Genomic DNA, 19,410 nt, shown 5'->3' with positions numbered 1-19,410 from the left:
CAGAACAAAAGATATGTCCTGAAAGAAAGACTGACAAGAAAAATACAAAACAACATATGCAGGCCGACTGATTACTACAAGAACAAACAAGTGGCTCACCCAGGAGGCATCAAGGCAAGTGGTTGGTCCCCCTAAAGGCAAGCCCTCTTCTAAGACGAAGGCTCAATGGAAACACATGCTCTGATTGGTGACCATTTTCATCACCGATAAGGGGAAATGAGGGAAAAACAGCAATGAATTACGAACTAAGCCCTATAGCGCTCAATAGACTCCTGTGAACCCAGATGGAGACCTGGTTGGCCAGAAAAGTGCCAAGGTCAGGGGACTCTTGGACACAGAACCAGTGACATAGCCACAGAGGACTAGAGTGGAGAGTGAAACACCCAGCTGATAAGAAGAGAGGGCACATGCATAAGTACACCCATACTTGCAGAAATACCCACTTGACCTGGCTTCAATGGCTGGATGACCAGAGCTCAACTAGAAGAAGTACGAAGAGGGAAAAAAGAATAATCTGATACAATTTGATGAACTTGACACATACCTATGGAAGCAGTAGCTCAAAAGAGTGAACAAATCTGGACAGTGAGGATCATTCCCACCTCCTCCATACATGGAGAGGACAGGGATGGGCAACCTGGACATTAGCTACCCAGAATGGGCGGGCTACAGAGGCATGAAGTGACTGTCTTAAAAGTTTTCAAGAGGGAACCTAGATTCAGAGTGTGTGTAGCAAGGTAGAATCTCCACTGAATAGCATCCATTCTGCCTAGTTAGGGCTGATGAAAGGAGATGCAGATAGGTCCTTTGTGATACAATAGCGAATAATTGTTATAAGGACTGATTGTAAGGGCTGGATATGTAAAGGTGGACATTTTGGCGCAATGGGAGGGGAGTCATTAACCTTATAATCTAGGAACGGAGACCCCTAGGGACCATCAAAGGAGAAAAGCAGAGAATGGAACCTAGAGAAGCAATGATGCCAGGGATGGAGGCAGAGATGATGACGTGGGGAGATGGAGCAGCTGGAGACTTTGGACCTGGAGAGAGAGAGGGGCGGTGCGCAGATGACAGGGGACAGGCTTGTGAGGCATGCCCTTTGGTTGATGGATGATGCGTGGAAGGGATTGTAACCATGGCAAGGAAATGATATAAGAAGGGATCAATGTGAAGCTAATGTCCTCCCATGTAAACTATCACATAATTCACAATAAAGCATTAAAAAAGTGGGGGGAGGTGGATTCGTATGAACATTTAAAAATCAAAGCTAATGAAAAACAGAGATAAAAACTAGAATAAGGGGTTGAATTGAGACTTTTTTTCTACGATGGAAAATGTAACAGTTATCCAATATTTCAAAAAAACTCACTAAGATTGGGAACACAGCGGCTCTGCAGGATAAGCAATGGACTGCAAACCACAAGGTCAGCAGTCGGAGCCCACCAGCAGCTCTTCAAAGAATGATGAGGCTTTCTGCTCCCCAAAAGATTCGCATTCCCAGAAACCCTATACAGGGTCAATATCGGTTGATGGCACTTTACAACAACAAATTTTGAAATGTAAGATTCCTTAGCAATGTAAGACTAAAAAAAAAAAAATGGACAATTATTTGTCCAAGGCAAGATCTCTAATCTGGCATCTCTAGAACACTGATAGTCAGGAAAATATACAAAGACGTAACTTCTTTCTGTTTATCTCTGACTCCTTAATCATGTTACTTCTGAAAGCAAAACAAAATAAAAATACCCCTGTCTCCAGAAGGCTTAAGCTCTGTGGCACTGTAGGATAAGCCCTGAATTTTGAACCACAAATTTGGCAGTTCAAAACACCCTTTTGCTTCTCGGAAACCTTATTCAGGGTCGCTATGGTGTGTTTCAGCTGCCAATCTTGTGATTCGCAGGACAGTGCTTATTCTTCAGCACCATACCAGGGTCCCTAAACTCTACAGGCTTACATTGATTAACCATTAAATCTCAGAAGATGTTTTATTTAATATATTGCCATGTTTCAACACAACTGAACTGTCTTCAGCCATTTTTACACCTTGTAGACATCCAGTCTGCAGTGCAAACAATGGTCTGTGACTATGTTGCCCTGATAAAAAGAAATAGTGCGGAGTCTGTGGTGGGATGGGAACAACAGCAACTCTAACTGTTTTGTTTTCAGGTGGGGCAGAAGTTTATACTGAGCTCAATTCCACCATACCTATCTACCGCTACCCCACCACCATATGTGTTCAAAGACACACATCCTTTTGACGTAGTCCTAGGTTGCTTTCTTCCTCACTATAAAGTTCCAGTGTGGTGCCATAGGATAAGCACTCAACCTCAAGATTGGTTTGAACTACAGGGTTGCTCCTCAGAAACCCTATTTGGGGTCACAATGAGTCCAAACTGATGAAGACACTTACAACGACAATAATATACAGTTCTTAAAGACAGATATATAGAGAAGAAACTGCTTAAGATATCATCTAGTTATGTTTTAAAGGAAATACTAACTCTCAGGATAAAGGGAGATGACTCAGGTCCACAAAGCAGACTATCTGGTGCCTAAATGTTATAGACTGGGCATTAAGGAACAGGCATCTTCAGATTCACCATATTGATTTTTCTGAGTTTTCTATGCAACTACTGGTTGTAACTTCTCCTATTCTGCACCCCAAAAGAATGGAATGAAAATAAGAGAGAATAAATTACTTTAGAGATCTACCTGACTGGGGCATTGCCAGAACGTTTTGCTCCCCATTTTTTTCTTTTGTACAGCCACAATATTGCCACAGAACCAATGCTTACTGGTTGCAGAAGCTGCCCCATTACTTCGCCCACATAATTCTTGTCCTAAAATCAACACCTAAGTGAGTGGCACTCTCCCACTTTGCCATTGGGGGAGAGAAATGGATATGTTTGGGATTATGCCTTTCTCAAAAATTATCATCCAGTTTTTATAAATACTGTGTTTTCTCATTATTGAGAAATATAACAGCTTCCAGTATGCTAGAAGATACTAGAATGTTTCTCTCCACTTACATGTTCCTTTCCTTTCTCATTAAAAAAGAAAAGAAAGAAAAAATAAAAGGCCTTTGTCTTTTGCTTTCCTTTGTTTGATGTACCCAGAAATAATCATATAAAGACAACTTTTTTGTCTAATCAACACACCCATGCAGATAATAAAATTATAATGAAGTTTTAACAAAGAGGCAAAGAAACAAAAGATCACTAACATCTCTATCCAGAACTCTGCCTGTGCTGTTCAGGAAAAGCATTTGCTTAACAGGATCCAACAACACCCAGTAATCCACGTTGTCCTTTAAAGAGAGTTCTATGGTGGGATTTGGTCCTCCGGCAGTCCCTTTGATCAGCATGTTGTCCACTATAATCGTACCTGAAAACCAAAGACAGTTGTCTGAAAACACAGTCTACTTATATGCATCTTTTCTCAAAGATCATGTGCTTAAACACCAACTGCCTGACAAATTTGTTTTAAAATAGAAAATCTTTGATTTTATATCTATAGCATAAGATAGAAAATATCCTTTGTTAAAAGGGCAAAACTGCCTTATTTGTACTAGTTATGAATTATATTTTGGAGAGAGGAATGTGGGAGGCAGGGATTCAGACCCGTAGTGAGTTTCATCATCTATTTCTTGTTTCCATTTAACAACATGAATATGTTCCCCTCATTGTCCATCACTTCTCGCAGGAGTTATCACTGAATTTTATCACGAACAAAAGTAAATGTCTGTAATAACAGAGCCTGATATTTCAATTCACTCAGTAAGATTTTTATATGAAAAGAGATATCCCGGAAATAGAGAGAAAGAAAAAGGAAGAGATAAAGAAGTAGTAGAGTCTCCCATGGTGAAAACTGTTCCCCACCACCTTTGATCTGAGAGCAGATCTATAAAACATAAATCTTAATATGAAAGAGAAAACTAGCATGCAGACACACAATGGAAGTCATTCTTTAAGACATATCTAGAGTACTCAACAAGAACAGCATGCATTTCAATATAACATTCTGATGCCTTTTTTTCTATTATTTTTCAGTACACTGAATTGCAGACATTTGTTGAAAAGGAGTTGCAAAGGGAACAGACTCTAATCTTTGCTACCCTGGTAAAATGTCCATGTATTTTACAAGTTGATGCAAACAACACTGATGCACTTCAATTCCTTACCCCCAGTAATGATCCCTTTGTCAACCAATAGTGTACTATAGCTTGTAGGAGTCATTTTCAACTGATCTATTTAATTAAACTTAGGGCATACCGAAGACATGCAGCCATACGCTTCTAAACACACAGGGATCCTGGTGTGGTACTGTAGGATAAGCACTGAACTGCTAGCTGCAAGGTGGGCAGTTCAAACCTACCAGGTGCTCCTTGAAAACCCTATACAGGGTCGTTATGAGTCAAGCCAACTTTATAACACTTACAGCAGATACCTTAGAATAAAGGGCAAACATCTAGAGAACTTTTTGTCTTAGTTTACAATTCAGCAATATTGGTATAATCCATAACTAAAAACATGGATTAAAATATGCAAAATTAATCAGCTGCACTTTCTTGAAGCATGAATTTAACCTAATAGATATACCATTGCATAACAAGAAAGGAAAGGCCATCTTTGGAAGATTTTTCACCAAATTAAAGAGCAATGTTGTTGTTGTTAAGGTTCACTGTGTTGATTACGACTAATAGCAACCCTGTATAGAATTTTTGTCAGCTTGTCGTACTGTGGTGGCTTGTGAGTTACTGTGATTCTGAAAGCTATGCCACCGCTATTTTAAATATCAGCAGGGTCACTCATAGTGCACAAGTTTCAGATGAGCTTCCAGACGAAGACGGACTAGGAAGAAGGAGTGACAAACTACTTCTAAATATTTAGTCACTGAAAACCTTATGAATAGCAGAGAAACACTGTCAGATTTAGTGCTGAAAAACGAGCCCCTCAGGTTGGATGGACTCAACCGTGGCAACAGTAGTGAGGCTGGCCCAGGATCGGGCAGTGTTTCGTTATGTTATGCATAAGGTCGCTATGAGTTGGTACCGACTTGATGGCACCGAACAACAAAAACATAGGATTTCTGAGACTGTCAATCTTTGTAGGAGAAGAAAGCCTCATCTTTCTCCTACAAATGGTGGGCTCGGACTGCCAACCTTGTGGTTTGCAGTCCAGTGCTTATCATACTGAGCTACCTTGCTCTATAATAATAATATTTTAAAAATATTATTATTAGTGGACTTCATCTGTGCTTCAGGTTAATGCACTGTATTGCAAGGTTAGTTTGAACTGCAAGGTCAGCGGTTCAAGCTCAACAGTTGCTCTTTGGAAACCCTATACAGAGTCGCTATGGGTTGGAACAAACTTGAAAGTACTTAACAACAATAATGATCTGCCTAAGAAATGTTAAAAAGAACCAGTTTTGTTTTTATTTTGCAACAACAATGTAAATATTTAAGTACATAAATCAATTGTTGTTGTTATATGCCATTGAGTCAGTTCGGATCCACAGCGGACTATATAGTGCTTTTGAAGAAAGACTGGTGGGTTTGAACTGCCAATCTTGTTGTTCAAACTGACCTGTGGGCAAGTGCATTATCCTACAGTGCCACATCAGGACGCCTACTGAACACTTATAAAAATCATGAATCTTTTCTTCTACTTTCCATATTCTAGCAAAGCATAAATGTAATATTGAGGGAAACTGATGTTTCTAATTCTTGACTGAAAGAGTAAGTAGATAGCTTACAGAAAAGACACTTATAAATAATGGCATTTTCTGAACTACCCTAAGAATATTTTCAATGCTTGAATATGTACTTCTTTGCAAATACATCACATAGCTGACCTTTGTGGAATTGTTTGGCCTGTATTTGAAAATGTAATATTTAAATAAAATGTGATTCTCTGTTCTCATCCAGAAAAAATTAAGAAACATAAACATGATAAGTAAATGACTATCATTATTTTTTCCTTGACTGAATAGTGCATAATTGCAGCAACAGTAAGTGTTCTTATACTATCCATACACAAATGGGCACATTAAAGGAAAGGGGCCTTTGACTCTTTTTTATAATACAACTACTTACAATCAGAGCAAGTTATAATAATAATTAGATTAACCATCTTTAAGTAGTGAAACAAAGCATCGCCGTGAACCTCTCAGCAATCTGAAAGACTGTGTTACATTAGATCAAAGGTTTGGAGGAGAGTCTAAGGCTGATAGAACCTAGAATACAAGCAATAATACAAGAATAAATTAACCTAGATTTTTTCTCTATCATACCTGGATGATACCCCTGTCCCACTCACCTCTATTCCATTCAACTGTAGTTTCAAAGGCGATGCCCAAGCTAAGGTTAGCTCTGAGCTAGAAGCCCTTCCCTGCCTCTAGTACAGCAATGCAGAATGCAGCTTCCATATGTCCTAAGATTTCCAGACATGGCAAGTGATGTTCTGCAACGATGCTGGTAAGTAGCTCACCAGCAGAATACCCTGGACACATTTGGAGACTGTGGCTCCATGCCTTCTCTGTTGATTTGCAAGTTTTCCATCTCTCCAGTAAAATGTTTTCTTTAGTTCCTTTCATTTCATCCATTTTAAATATAAAGAGAGATAGGGTTTTAAGAAACTGTAAAGAGGCACAAAATAATATGCACTGTGTTTGTTGTTAAGTGCCGTCGAGTCCGTTCTCACCCACAGTGATCCCTGTATAGGGTTTACAAGGAGCAACTGGTGAGTTTGAACTGCCGGTCCCTGTGGTTCAAACAACTTTACAGTCCAGCGCATTAACCCACAGTGCCACAAGATGCACTACTCGATACTAATAAGACAACTGAATATCTCTATCCATATCAGAATAGACAAGAACAGGGAATATTAGTAGGAGTAAAAAGCCATATTTCATGATACTAAAAGGGTAAATTTTTCTACAGATGTTGCTCCTGAAAGGATCTGCCTTACAGAATACATCATATCCAAAGATGGGATTCTTCAAGTATGAAAATGTCCTTTCATTATAATAAAAAGTGGTGGCTATCAGGAAAAAGTGAACCTAGTTTGATACAAACATAAAAAAGAAGCTGGCCTGTACTTGCCAGATTTAGAATTCAATTCTGGGTCTGTTACTTACCAGCTACTCTGATGTAGAAACAAATACCTAATTTAACTTCACTTACCCTTGATTGGGAAAGAGCTCTAGTAGCGTAGTGGGTATGAATTGGACTGCTAACCTCAAGGTCGGCAGTTCGAAACTACCAGTGGTTCCATAAGAGAAAGATGAGGCGTTCTGCTCCCATAAAGATTTACAGCCTCAGAAACCCTGTGCAGGGTCACTATGAGTCGGAACCAACTCCACAGTACTTAACAACAACAACAACAACCCTTGACTGGGAGAACTGATGTGGCACTGTGGGTTAGTGCGCTGGACGACAAAGTCGGTTTGAACTACAAGGTTGTCGGTTCAAGCTCACCAGCTGCTTCTTGGAAACTCTATACAGGGTTACTATGGGTGGGAACCTACTAGAAGGCATTTAACAACAACAACAACCCTTGATTTTGAGTAGCTGGTTAATGAGTTGGGCTGCTAACAGCAAGGTCAGCAGTTTGAATATACCAGCCGTCACATTGGAGAAAGATGAGGCTTTCTGCTCTTGTAAAGATTTACAGTCTTGAAAACGCTATAGAGGGTCACAATAAGTCAGAACCGACTCAACTACACACAAGAGCCACCACCACCACCATAAAACTGTTGTTGTTAAGTGCCGTGGAGTTAGTTCCAACTCATTGCATCCCTACATAACATTCCAAGGAGCAACTGGTGAGTCTCGACTGCTGACCCTGTGCTTCAAACTGACCTTGCTATCCTGCTCTTATCCTACAGAGCCACAATTCGTACCACAATAAAACCCATTTCTGTTACAACACTTTTTACTTGTGCGTAAATTAAAAAACAAAACAAAATATAACTCATATTTCTAATAAAAACCAAAGCAAACATTATGACCATATTACTGTCATAGGCAAATATAAATGAATCATTTAGCAACCTTCATTGTAAGTCAATCTTTTAAATATTTAGGTCTGTACTTCCTCCCCTCTAATGAGGGCCACTTGTTCCTAATACTGTTGTTGTCAGGTAAAATGGAGTTGGATCCAATTCATATTGACCCTGTGCCTAAGAGGATGAACCACTACTCAGAGTTGCACTATTCTCACAATTGTTATTATGCTTGAGCCCATTGTTGCTATCACTATATCAATCCATCTTGCTGGGTGTCTTCCTTTTTTTGTTGACCCTTTATTTTATCAAGCATAATGTTCTTCAGGAACTGATCCCTTCTGACAACATGTCTAGCAAACGAGACAGGAAATCTCACCATTCTCATAAGGAGCATTCTGGTTGTATTTCCTCTAAGAAAGATTTGTTTGTTCTTCTGGCAGTTTATAGTAATTTCAGTATCTTTGGTAACACCATAATTCAAATGCAGTGATTCTTCTATCGTCTTCCTTATTCACTGTCCAACTTACACGTGTACTGACAATACCAGGGCTACCCTGTCCAAAAATTGATATAGTTTCTCTTTAACAGTTTAAAGAGATTTTTTTTTTTTTTTTTTTATAGCATATTTACCTAATTGTAGGATGGTGTTTGACTTCTTGACTGCTTCTTCCATGAATGCTGACTGTAGGTCCTAGCAAAATGAAAGTTTTAACAGCTTCTATCTTTTCTACGCTTATCATGATGCTGTGTATAGGCCCAGTTTTGAAGATTTTTGTTTTCTCTGCATTGAATTATAACCCATACTGAAGGCTGTAGTCTTTGATGTTCATCAATAAATATGAACGTCCTCCTCACTTTCAGCAAGCAAGGTTGTGTCATTGCATATCGCAGGTTGTTAATAGGTCTTCCTACAATCCTGATGCCATGTTCTTCTTCATATAATTCAGCTTCTTGGATGATTTGCTCAGCAAATAGGCTGAATAACTATGGTTAAAGGATACAACCCTGATCTATAACATTCCTGATTTTAAACCATTCACTTTTGCTTTGTTCTGTTTGAAAGATGGCCACTTGATCTATGTACAGGTTCCTCATGAGCACAATTAAGTGTTCTGGAATGTCCATTCTTTGCAATGTTATCCATAGTTTGTTATGATTCATGCAACTGAGTGTCTTTTCATAGTCAACAAAGCACAAGTAAACACCTTTCTGGCACTCTCTGCTTTTATCTGAGACCCATCTGATATCAGCAATGATACCATTCATTTCATGACTTCTTCTGAATCTGGTTTGAATTTCTAGCATCTCCTTGTTGATGTACTGCTGCAACCATTTTTAAATTATCTTCAGCAAAATTTTACTTCCATGTGATATGAATCAATGATTACTGTATTCTGCTGTATCACCTTTCTTTGGAATGGGCATAAGTACGGATCTCTTGCAATAAAAAAAAAATCTGTATTACAGATCTCAAAGTGCTTCTAGAACAGACCATCAAAGTTATCATCCAGGGCTTAGCCTTTTTCATTAATACAGAGCAATGTCTTTATACCTTTTTCATATGGACTATTAGCATCACCAAACGTATTATAAGCCATTCCTTAATCACAGATATTCATGAAGTCACTAATGCAGACCATATATATATACTAAATAAAAGTACTTAAATAGATTTTACATTTTTAAATAAGATTTTCTCACATAGTTAACTTTTTAATTGTGAAAATTTTGTCCAGATTACTGTCCAAATTATTTATGTATTTATTTAAATAATCTGAGAATTATTTACATATAATTACATTTAAATAATCTAGAGATTATTTGAATAGACATATTTTAGTATTAAAATAATATAGACAATCAATTAATTTTAAAAGTCTATATGTACAAAACTGGACTCCTGATACGGAGCTGTGGGTTAATGCGCCAGACTGCAAAGCTGTTTGAACTGCAAGAGGTCGGTGCTTCAAGCTCACCAGCTACTCCTCTGAAACCCTATACAGGGTCACTATAGGTCGGAATCAACTCAATGGCACTTAAAAACAACAATATATACAAAACCACAAAACATATATACATACATGTATATATATATGTGTATATAAAAGTATATATTGTTAAGTGCTGTTGAGTCAATTCCAACTTGTATATAGGGTTTTTCAGAGCAACAGGCTTGTTTGAACCACTGGACTTGAGATTAGCAGTCCAGTGATTATCCTACAGTGCCATACCAGGACTCCATAAACATAGGCTTCAAAAAGTTAAAGGAAAATGGAATTCAAAGATAATGGAGGTGGTTTTATACAGATTTTTTAGACCTTTTATAGGGGATTCTGATGTGGCTCTGTTGTGGCTTAGGATAAATTCTGCACTGCTAACTACAAGGTTGGCAGTCCAACCCATAAGCCACTCCTCAGAAACCCCATATATGGTTGCTCTGAGTTGGAACTGACTTAGACAGCACTTAGCAAGCAACATATACATTTATATTTATACTCATATCTATGGATAATGACTTATGAATCAATACAACTTCCTCATTATATCAACTTTATTTCCGTACTTACCAATTGTATATTAGCTAAGGCATATCATGGAAGAGCTCTAAGAAACATTTCTGAAATTGTGTGCCAGAGACTGAAATTCTGATCTCAGTTCCTGGCATACATAAGGACTCAATAAATGTGAGCTATTATTTATTGTTGTTGATATAAATGTTTTTCTATTAATAAAGGCTAAGTACTTACGGCTAAAGCAAAATGACCTATTTTATGTCACAGAGCTCTTTATAACCTGTCTCCTGTACATGTCATAGAGCTAAGGCTATTTCTGGTCAATGCCTAGAGTAAAAAGCAATCTGGAAGGATTTATATTATTCTAAGACTTTAAATCTCAAACAATCACTTTTGGGTATAAGATCCTGGGTAGGGAATGACCCTTCTAGGTAAAGTTTTAAAGACCTCATGTCTCTAATGGCCAGGTTTTCCTTCACTGGTTTTCAAGGGAGGTCTGTCTCTTCCAGGCCTGCTGTCATTAGAGAAAAATCCTCACTCATCTCACTCCCTAAAGAGCCAATTATGAAATTTCTCAGAGTAACTCAAGTCAGATTTGATATCAGAAATACTCAGTGATTCAAAAGGAAAAAGGAGGTACTGAATGTCTTAAAATAAGGACAGGTATGTGCCAGGATTGTATCTTTTCATCATACTTATTCAATTTGTATACTGAGTAAATAATCCAAGAAGCTTGATTATATAGGAAAGACGAGGCATAAGAATTGAAAGAAGACTCATTAACAATCTGTAAGATGCAGATGATACAATCTTGTTTAGTGAGGAAAACTTGAAACGATTACTGAAGAATATTAAAGACTACATCCTTCAGTATAAGTTACAACTCATTATATAAAGAAATAAAGGAGCTCTGGTAGCGTAGTGGTTACGAATCAGGCTGCGAACCTTAAGGTCAGCGGTTCGAAACTACCAGCTGCACCGCGGGAGAAAGATGAGGCTTTCTACTCCTGTAAAGATTTACACCCTCGGAAACCCTATACAGGGTTGCTATGGGTCAGAACCGACTCGATGGCACATAACAACAACAAAAATATAAAGAAAACAAAAATCCTTACAAACAGACCAAGAAACAATTTCAATGATGAACAAAAGAATGATTGAAGTGGTCAAGGATTTCATTTTACTTGGATCCACAATAAATACACTTGATGCAGAATTCAAGAAATAAAGACCTATTTAAAATGTTGAAGAGAAAAGATGTCACTTTGAAGACTAAGGTGTGACTGTTCCAAGCTATGGTATTCTCTATCACTTCATATGCATGTAAAAGCTGGACTATAAGAAATACCAGAGAAGACTTAATGCATTTGAATTATGATGCTAGTGAAGAGTATTGAATATATCATGGCATGCTAGAAGAAAGAACAAATCTATCTTAGGAGAAGTCCAGCTGGAAATCTCATTACAAGCGAGAATGGTGAGATTTTGCCGCAAATACTTTGGACATGTTATCAGGAGGGACCAGTCCCTAGAAGAGGTCATGCTTAGTAAAGTGGAGGATCAGGAAAAAAAAGGGGGGTATGGGATCGAAAAGCAGATGGATTGACACAGTGGCTACAACAGTGGCCTTAAGGTCACTATGAGTTAGAATCACCTAAACGGCACTAAACAAGAACAACAGAAACAAATAATTGTATTTGAAAAATTTATACTAGAAGCAATTTCTAGATGTGAACATTTACTCATTATTAGGACAGCATTTGATTCTCACACACACATATAGAAATATAGGCAGACAATTCTATATATATGAAATGTATATATAGAATGTTGTTGTCAAGTGCTGGCAAGTCAGCTGACTCATAGCAACGTTGCATAGGGTTTCCAAGGAGTGGCTGGTGAGTTTGAACTGCTGACCTTGTGACTCAAACCAGCCTTGCAGTCCAGCAATTAACTCATAGCACCACACCAGGGCATATATATCATATTATATGGTGAAAGAATAAAACCCTGACACATATCTTTCCTGGTTTTAAGTCATTCAGTATAACCCCGCCCTGTCTGAACAACTGCCTCATGGTCTGTGTACATGATCCTCATGAGCACAATCAAGTGTTCGGAAATTCTCATTCTCTCCAATAATAGTCATAGTTTACTATTACTATCCTTCTACATAGTCAACTGCCTTTGTATATAGTTAATAAAGCACAAGTAGGCATTTTTCTGGTATTCTTTGCTTCCAGTCAAGATTCATCTGATATTAGTAATGGTATCTCTCATTCTATGTCCTCTTCTGAATCCAGCTTGGACTTCTGACAGTTCCCAGTCTATGTAGTGCTGCAACTCTTTCTGAGTTATCATCAACCAAATTTTACTTACATGTGATAGTAATTATATTGTTTAATGATTTCTGCATTCAGTAAAATCCCCTTTCTTTGTAATGGGTATAAATATTTATCTATTCCAGTCCATTGACCAGGTAGCTGTTTTCCAAATTTCCTGGCATAAAGGAATGATTGCTTCTAGCACTGCACTGGTTTATTGAAACATTTCAACTGGTATCCATTAATACCAGGGGATTTGTTTTTTTGCCAATGCCTACAGTATAGCTTGCACTTCTTCCTTTAATATCATTGGTTGTTGCTGTTGTTGTTATTGTTGTTAGGTGCCATCAAGTCAGTACCAACCCATAGAGACTTTATGCACAGCAGAACAAAACACTGCCTGATCCTGGGTCAACCTTACTACTGTTGCCACACTTGAGTCCATCGATGCTGCCACTTGGCCAATCTATCTCTTTGGGGATCTTCCTCTTTTTCTCTGACCCTTCACCTTACCAAACATGATATCCTTCTCCAGCAACTGGTCTGTCCTGACAATATGTCCAAAGTATGAGAGATGAAGTTTGGCCATCTTGGCTTCTAAGGAGCACTCTGGCTGTACTTCTTCCAAAAATGAATCTATTGGTTCTTTTGGAAGCCCATGGCACTTTCAATATTCTCTTCCAACATCTACAGTGATTCTTTGTTTTCCTTCCATCTTCTTTTTGATGATTTCTGTATCATTCAATATTTTGTCTACTCAATTTTTCAGTGGAATTAAAAAACAGAATTAAAATGTAATGAAACTGTTCCATGGCTTTCCTTCTCGAGGGACTAGTCTCTCTGATAGCATGTCTGAAATATGAGAGAAGATGTTGTACCATCCTGGCTTCCAATGTTGTTGTTGAGTGCTGTCATGTCGGTTCTGACTCATGGCTACTCTGCATAAGGTTTCCAAGGAGTAGTTGTTGGGTTTGAACTGCTGATCTTGTGGTTAGCATCCTGGAGTTTATCCTACTCTAGGAGTCCTAGCTTCTGATTTGTTGTTGTTAAGTGCAGTTGAGTTGGATCCAACTCATGCCAACCTTGCAGTTCAAAGCGACTTTGATGTCCAGTGCTTATCCCATAGTCCCACACCAGGACTCCTGGTTTCCACTTTATTGTTGTGAAGTGCCGTTGAGTCAGTTCTAACCTATAGTGATCCTATATAGGGTTTCTGAGGAGCAGCTGGTAAGCTTGAACTACCTGACTTGCAGTTCAAAAGACTTTGCAGTCTAGTGCATTAACCTACAATGCCACACTAGACAGTGCTTATTTATATAATAAATATACACATTATTTATTTATGTAAAATGTATTGTTAAATTATCCACATAATATATTTACTTACAATATATAATAAATAATTGAGCATTTAATGTGTTTTACTGAAAAAAGATACGTGCTTGTTTCAACTGGCAGTTATAATGCAAATAGATCACTCTAAAAATATTGTGGAGGTAGTATTGTGGTGTAGGGGAAGGTCACTTCCCCTGAAAAAGCGTTTCCCTTGCCTTTCTAATTAACCTAATTCAATGAAGCTGAGAGAGTAGTTTCTGCAGGGATACGCAGATTAATTGACTATTTGAGTTTAGTCCACATATTAAAAAACAAACAAAATAGAAAAACATTCCATGCCTATAACCCATTACTTGTTCCAAAGAAATCAAATCCACTGCCACTGAATCAATTTCAACTGATTGTTCTCTTAGAAGACATGACTGCCCCATTGGGTTTCCACAACTAGAATCTCTAAGGAAAGGAGCCCTGGTAGTATGGTTGATTATGAGCTGAGTTGCTAACTGCAAAGTCAAAGCTTGAATCTACCACTCACTCTGTGGGAGCAAGATGAGGTTTCCTGTTCCAGTAAAGATGTACAGCCGCAGCAACTCTACACAGGGCCACTGTGAGCCAGAACTGACTCCACGGCACATAACCATCAAAATTTAAAGATGCTTGCTGCCACATCTTTCTCCTGCAGAGATGCTGGTGGGTTCCAACAGTAAATCTCTCAGTTAGCAGACCAGTACTTAACATAATAGGTCACCAGGTCTCCATCTTGCTGCTGTAAAGCAACAAACTGAATTACTGTTTACAGATATAAAGCAGTTAATAATTCAAAGTTGTGCAACCAATATATGTTGTGGTAAGCACCATCAAGTCAATTCTGACTCATAGCAACTCTGTGTAGGGTCTCCAAGGAGCAGTTAGTGGGTTTGAACTGCCAACCTTGTAATTAGCAGACCAGTGCTTACTCTACAGTGATGCAATAGCATGAAAACAGTCCAAAAATATTTTTTTCTAGTTTAAATCAACTTGTTGTTAAGTACTGTTGAGTCAGTTCTGACCCATAGCGACCCTGTTTAAGGTTTCGGAGGTTATAAATCTTTATGGGAGTAGAAAGCCTCATCTGTCTCCCACAAACCTGCTGGTAATTTTTAACCTCTGGCTGTGAGGTTAGTGGTCCAACTCGTAACCACTATGCTACCAGAGCTCCTTTTAAGTCAACCAGAAGGATGTTTAAGGAGCCCTGGTAAGATAGTGGGTTACAAAGTGGGCTACTAACTATAAGGTCAAAAGTTCAAATCAACTCATTACTCCATGGGAAAAAGAGGAAGCTTTCTGCTCCCATCAAGATTTACAGCCTCAAAACCCTATACAGGGTCACTATGAATCGGAACTGATGTGGTGGCACACCACCAACACCTCCACTGTCACAAGGATGTTTTTCTACATTGTACAACCAGAAGCATCCATGACTTTCCCTTTCATGTTACCTTGTAATGAAAACAAAAACAAATGTTCTAAATGTACATTATCTTATTAAAACAAGTTAAAATGGAGTGAATCTGTTTTTTCAGTTGAGCAGTATGAATTTCTAGTAAATAATTGTTTGTTATAGACAGTGAACAAGGAAGACCATAGAACTGATGCATTTGAGTTATGATATTGGAGGAGAATATTGAAAGTGCCATGGGCTGCCAAAAGAACCAACAGATCTGTGTTGGAAGAAGTGTAGTCAGAGTGCTCCTTGGAGGCCAGGATGGCCAGACTTTGTCTCTCATACTTTGGACATATTGTCAGGAGGAACCAGTTGCTGGAGAAGGATATCATATTAGGTAAGGTGGAAGATCAGAGAAAAAGAGGAAGACCCCCCAATGAAATGGAAACGCAAAGTGGCAGCATCCATGGGCTCAAGCGTGGCAACAATTCTGAAGTTAGCCCAGGACCAGGAAGTGTTTTGTTCTGTTGTACATAGGCTCACTATGAGTCAGTACTGAATAGATGGCACTGAACAACAACAACAACAATAGACAAAATTATGGATACATGTGTTGTACATCCTAACCTCTATGTTTATGATTATAATCCCATATGGGAATGGGTTGGCTTCGTTATGCTAATTTGGCAGGATTGTTGTTGTTGTTGTTAAGTGCCATGGAGTCAGTACCTACTCATAGCGGCCCTGCACAGGCTTTCCTTACAACTGGACCAATGAACAACAACATGATAAATTAAGAAAAGATTGAAGTTGTTAAGGATTTATTTTTACTGTGACCAAAAAAATCAACATTTATAAAAGAAGCAGTCACAAAATCAAGTGACATATGGTATGGGGCAAATCTGTTGCAAAATACTTCTTTAAAGTGTTGAAGAACAAAAATGTTACTTTAAAGACAAAAGTGCACCTGATACAAGTCTCATATGCATGTGAAAGTTGGGCAGTGAATATGGAAGCCTGGAGAAGAATTCATGCATTTGAATTTAATTATGGTATTGGCAAAGAATATTGGGAGTACCATGGTCTACTATAAAAACAAACATATCTATCTTGGAAAAAGTAAAGCTAAAATTCCTTTTAGAAAAGACAATTTTGAGACTTAGTCTCAACATACTTTGGATATGTTTCCTATCCCTGGACATTATGCTTGGTAAAGTAGAGAGTCAGCAAAAAAGAAAGAAAGAAAACCCCCAATGAGACTGATTGACACAGAGGCTGCCACAGTGCATTTGAACATGATAATAACTGTGAGGATGTCATAGGACCAGCCAGGGTTTCATCCTCTTGTAATGGGTACGGTTCAGGTTGTAATGAGTCAGAGCTGACTGGATGGCACCAACAGCAGCTGGGGACTGCTTCCAGTTAACAGCCAGAAGTACACTGACAACAAAGATCTCTCTTAGGAGAAAGTTAATTTATTACTACACAATGAAGTATTTTATTCATTTGTTAATCTATCCTTCAACCCATTCATTCATTCATCCATTTATTTATTTATTTTCTCTCCTGCAGACCAATTTGTATGATAGAAATACAGGTTTTCAGTACTTTAGAGCAAAGGCTAAGTGGTCATAATTCTAAAGCTAAATCTGTTTTTTTTTTTTTTACCTCTAAGATCATTCAAAGAAACAAATTCCTAAAAATAAGACAATGTTCTTTCATGTGAAATTTAGGTAAATGTATGATTCATAATACAATGGTTTTCTGACTATGCCAACTGACAATTAGAAAGGCATCAGAGAAAAAAAAATTTTTTTTCTCCAATTTTGTATTTGAATAATTTACCTTAACAGTTAGTAGTAATTAATTGGAGGAAACGTCGGAAAAACTCTGTGTGTTCCAGTAGAGTGTGCTTTTAATGAAAGAGCTGAAGAGTAACATGAGAGTAATTTTCATCATTTTTCTATCACAATATGTGTGTAATTTTAAAAATATATAAATTTAAGTTTGATAATGAAAGGAGCCCTGGTAGCACTGCGGATAATAAAAAAAACACACAAACATACTCAGATATTAACAATTTCCAAAGAACAAGACTGCCTTTTCAAAGTATTTTAATCAACGTTATTTTAAATAGCATAGATTTAAAACACAACAAAAAATGTGTATGAAGTATAGGATGGTGAGATCATCACAAAAGAAGCTGAAGCATCAAAGTAAATTTAATTTAATGCACTAACTGCAAACAAAACAAATTTTCTAGGTTTGGTCTGTGTCTGTACTAAAGGTAGCTTCCATTTTCTGAAAATCAAATAAATAAACCAAGCTAAATTAAATAGGCTTCTTTCAGAAAGTTTAAGTTTTTTTTTTTTTTTTTTAATTTACTTCATCTCCAGAATGATGAAAGTCAGAGAAAATCAAACTATGCATTGAAGACGCTGTTTTAAATCACTGAGACAGTTCCTTTTCTACGATGTGTGTGATCCTGCTGTTCTCTCATCTCCAGGAGAGGACGGTTCTGCTTGAGTTGATCCAATATCAATCAGAGACCAACCTAAATATATTCACATTCTACATATAACTTACTGCAACAATAAATAAAATTAAAAGTTGTATAAGATGAATTAAGATGTCAAGAAAACTATAAATATTCACTAGAGTTTATTATTAAGTATTAATGTAATAACTGAGTATAAATAGCTCCTCCTGCACATAAAACTTCTTCACAAAATGAAGGGGGAGAGTATTTTGACAAACATCAAGAGGAATAAAAACATGAATTTATAATTCAATTTGCTTTAATTTACAAATCAATCAATTCAGCAAGTGTTCTCAGAATACTCATGCTGTCTCATGATAAGAATTACTGGCTAGATATTAAAGAAATTTATGCAAAATTAAGATTTGAATGCTAGGAAAGTTTCTAAGTAAGCAAAGAAAAAAGCAAAATGATTCTAGATAAAGAAATCAGTTCAAAGATAGTATAATTATAATATTATATTTTTAATTTGGAAATATAGAACAACTTTGACAAATATAATTCAGATAAGCTTATCAATGTAAATGATAGTTAAATTTAGCAAGTTTGATTATTAGTTTTTAAAAAAAACCCACCATATGATATTAATGGTATTGTTAGATGATGTCTACATTCTGTTGGGTCAACTTTCTTTGGAATGAACACAAATATAGATGTCTTCTAATCAGTTGGCCAGGTAGCTGTCTTGCAAATTTCTCGGCATAAATGACTCATTGCCTCCAGGGCTATATCAGTTTGTCAAAATATTTCAATTCACACTCTGTCAATTCCTGGATCCTTGCTTTCCACCAATACATTCAGTGTACCTTGAACATCTTCCTTCAGTACCATCTGTTCTTCATCAAATGCTTGAAGTGATTGAATGACTATTTCTGTTTTGTCCAGTGACTCTATGGATTCCTTCCATCTTCTTTTGATGACTTTTTGCATCATTCAATGCTTTGTCCATGGAATTCTTCAATTTCAAATTGAAATCCTTCAATTTCAAGTTCGAATTTTTTTCTTCAGTTTTTTTCTCTGAAGAAATGATAGGAATGTTCCTCGCTCATATTCTTGAGCTATCCTTTGAAATTTCCTGATAAGTTCTTCTACTTTCTCATTTTTTTTCCCCCATTCGCTTTAGCGTCTCTATGACCAAAAGCAAGTTTCAGAGTCTTTTCTGAAATACATTTTGGTCTTTCCTTTCTTTCTTTCCTGTCTTTTAAATGATCTTCTGTTTTCTTCCTTTGTGATATTCTTGATGTTATCCCACAACTCTCCTTTTTTTTT

General features: G+C 37.3%; 1 protein-coding gene across 3 annotated transcripts in view; it reads right to left on the bottom strand.

The window, feature by feature from the left end:
• Positions 1-19,410, bottom strand: part of PCDH15 (protocadherin-related 15) — a 1,066,306-nt gene that overhangs the window by 678,861 nt on the left and 368,035 nt on the right. For all 3 annotated transcript variants that reach the window (XM_006831105.1, XM_006831106.1, XM_006831104.1), the window contains one exon: positions 3,224-3,384. In XM_006831105.1, coding sequence (XP_006831168.1) covers positions 3,224-3,384 — 161 coding nt within the window. The remainder of the gene's footprint in view (positions 1-3,223; positions 3,385-19,410) is intronic.

The sequence above is a fragment of the Chrysochloris asiatica genome, unplaced genomic scaffold (genome assembly GCF_000296735.1).
Source record: "Chrysochloris asiatica unplaced genomic scaffold, ChrAsi1.0 scaffold00003, whole genome shotgun sequence".
NCBI classification, from domain to species: Eukaryota; Metazoa; Chordata; class Mammalia; order Afrosoricida; family Chrysochloridae; genus Chrysochloris; species Chrysochloris asiatica.
The sequence above is the reverse complement of the archived record's forward strand: the minus strand, read 5'-3'. Positions and strand labels throughout refer to the sequence as shown.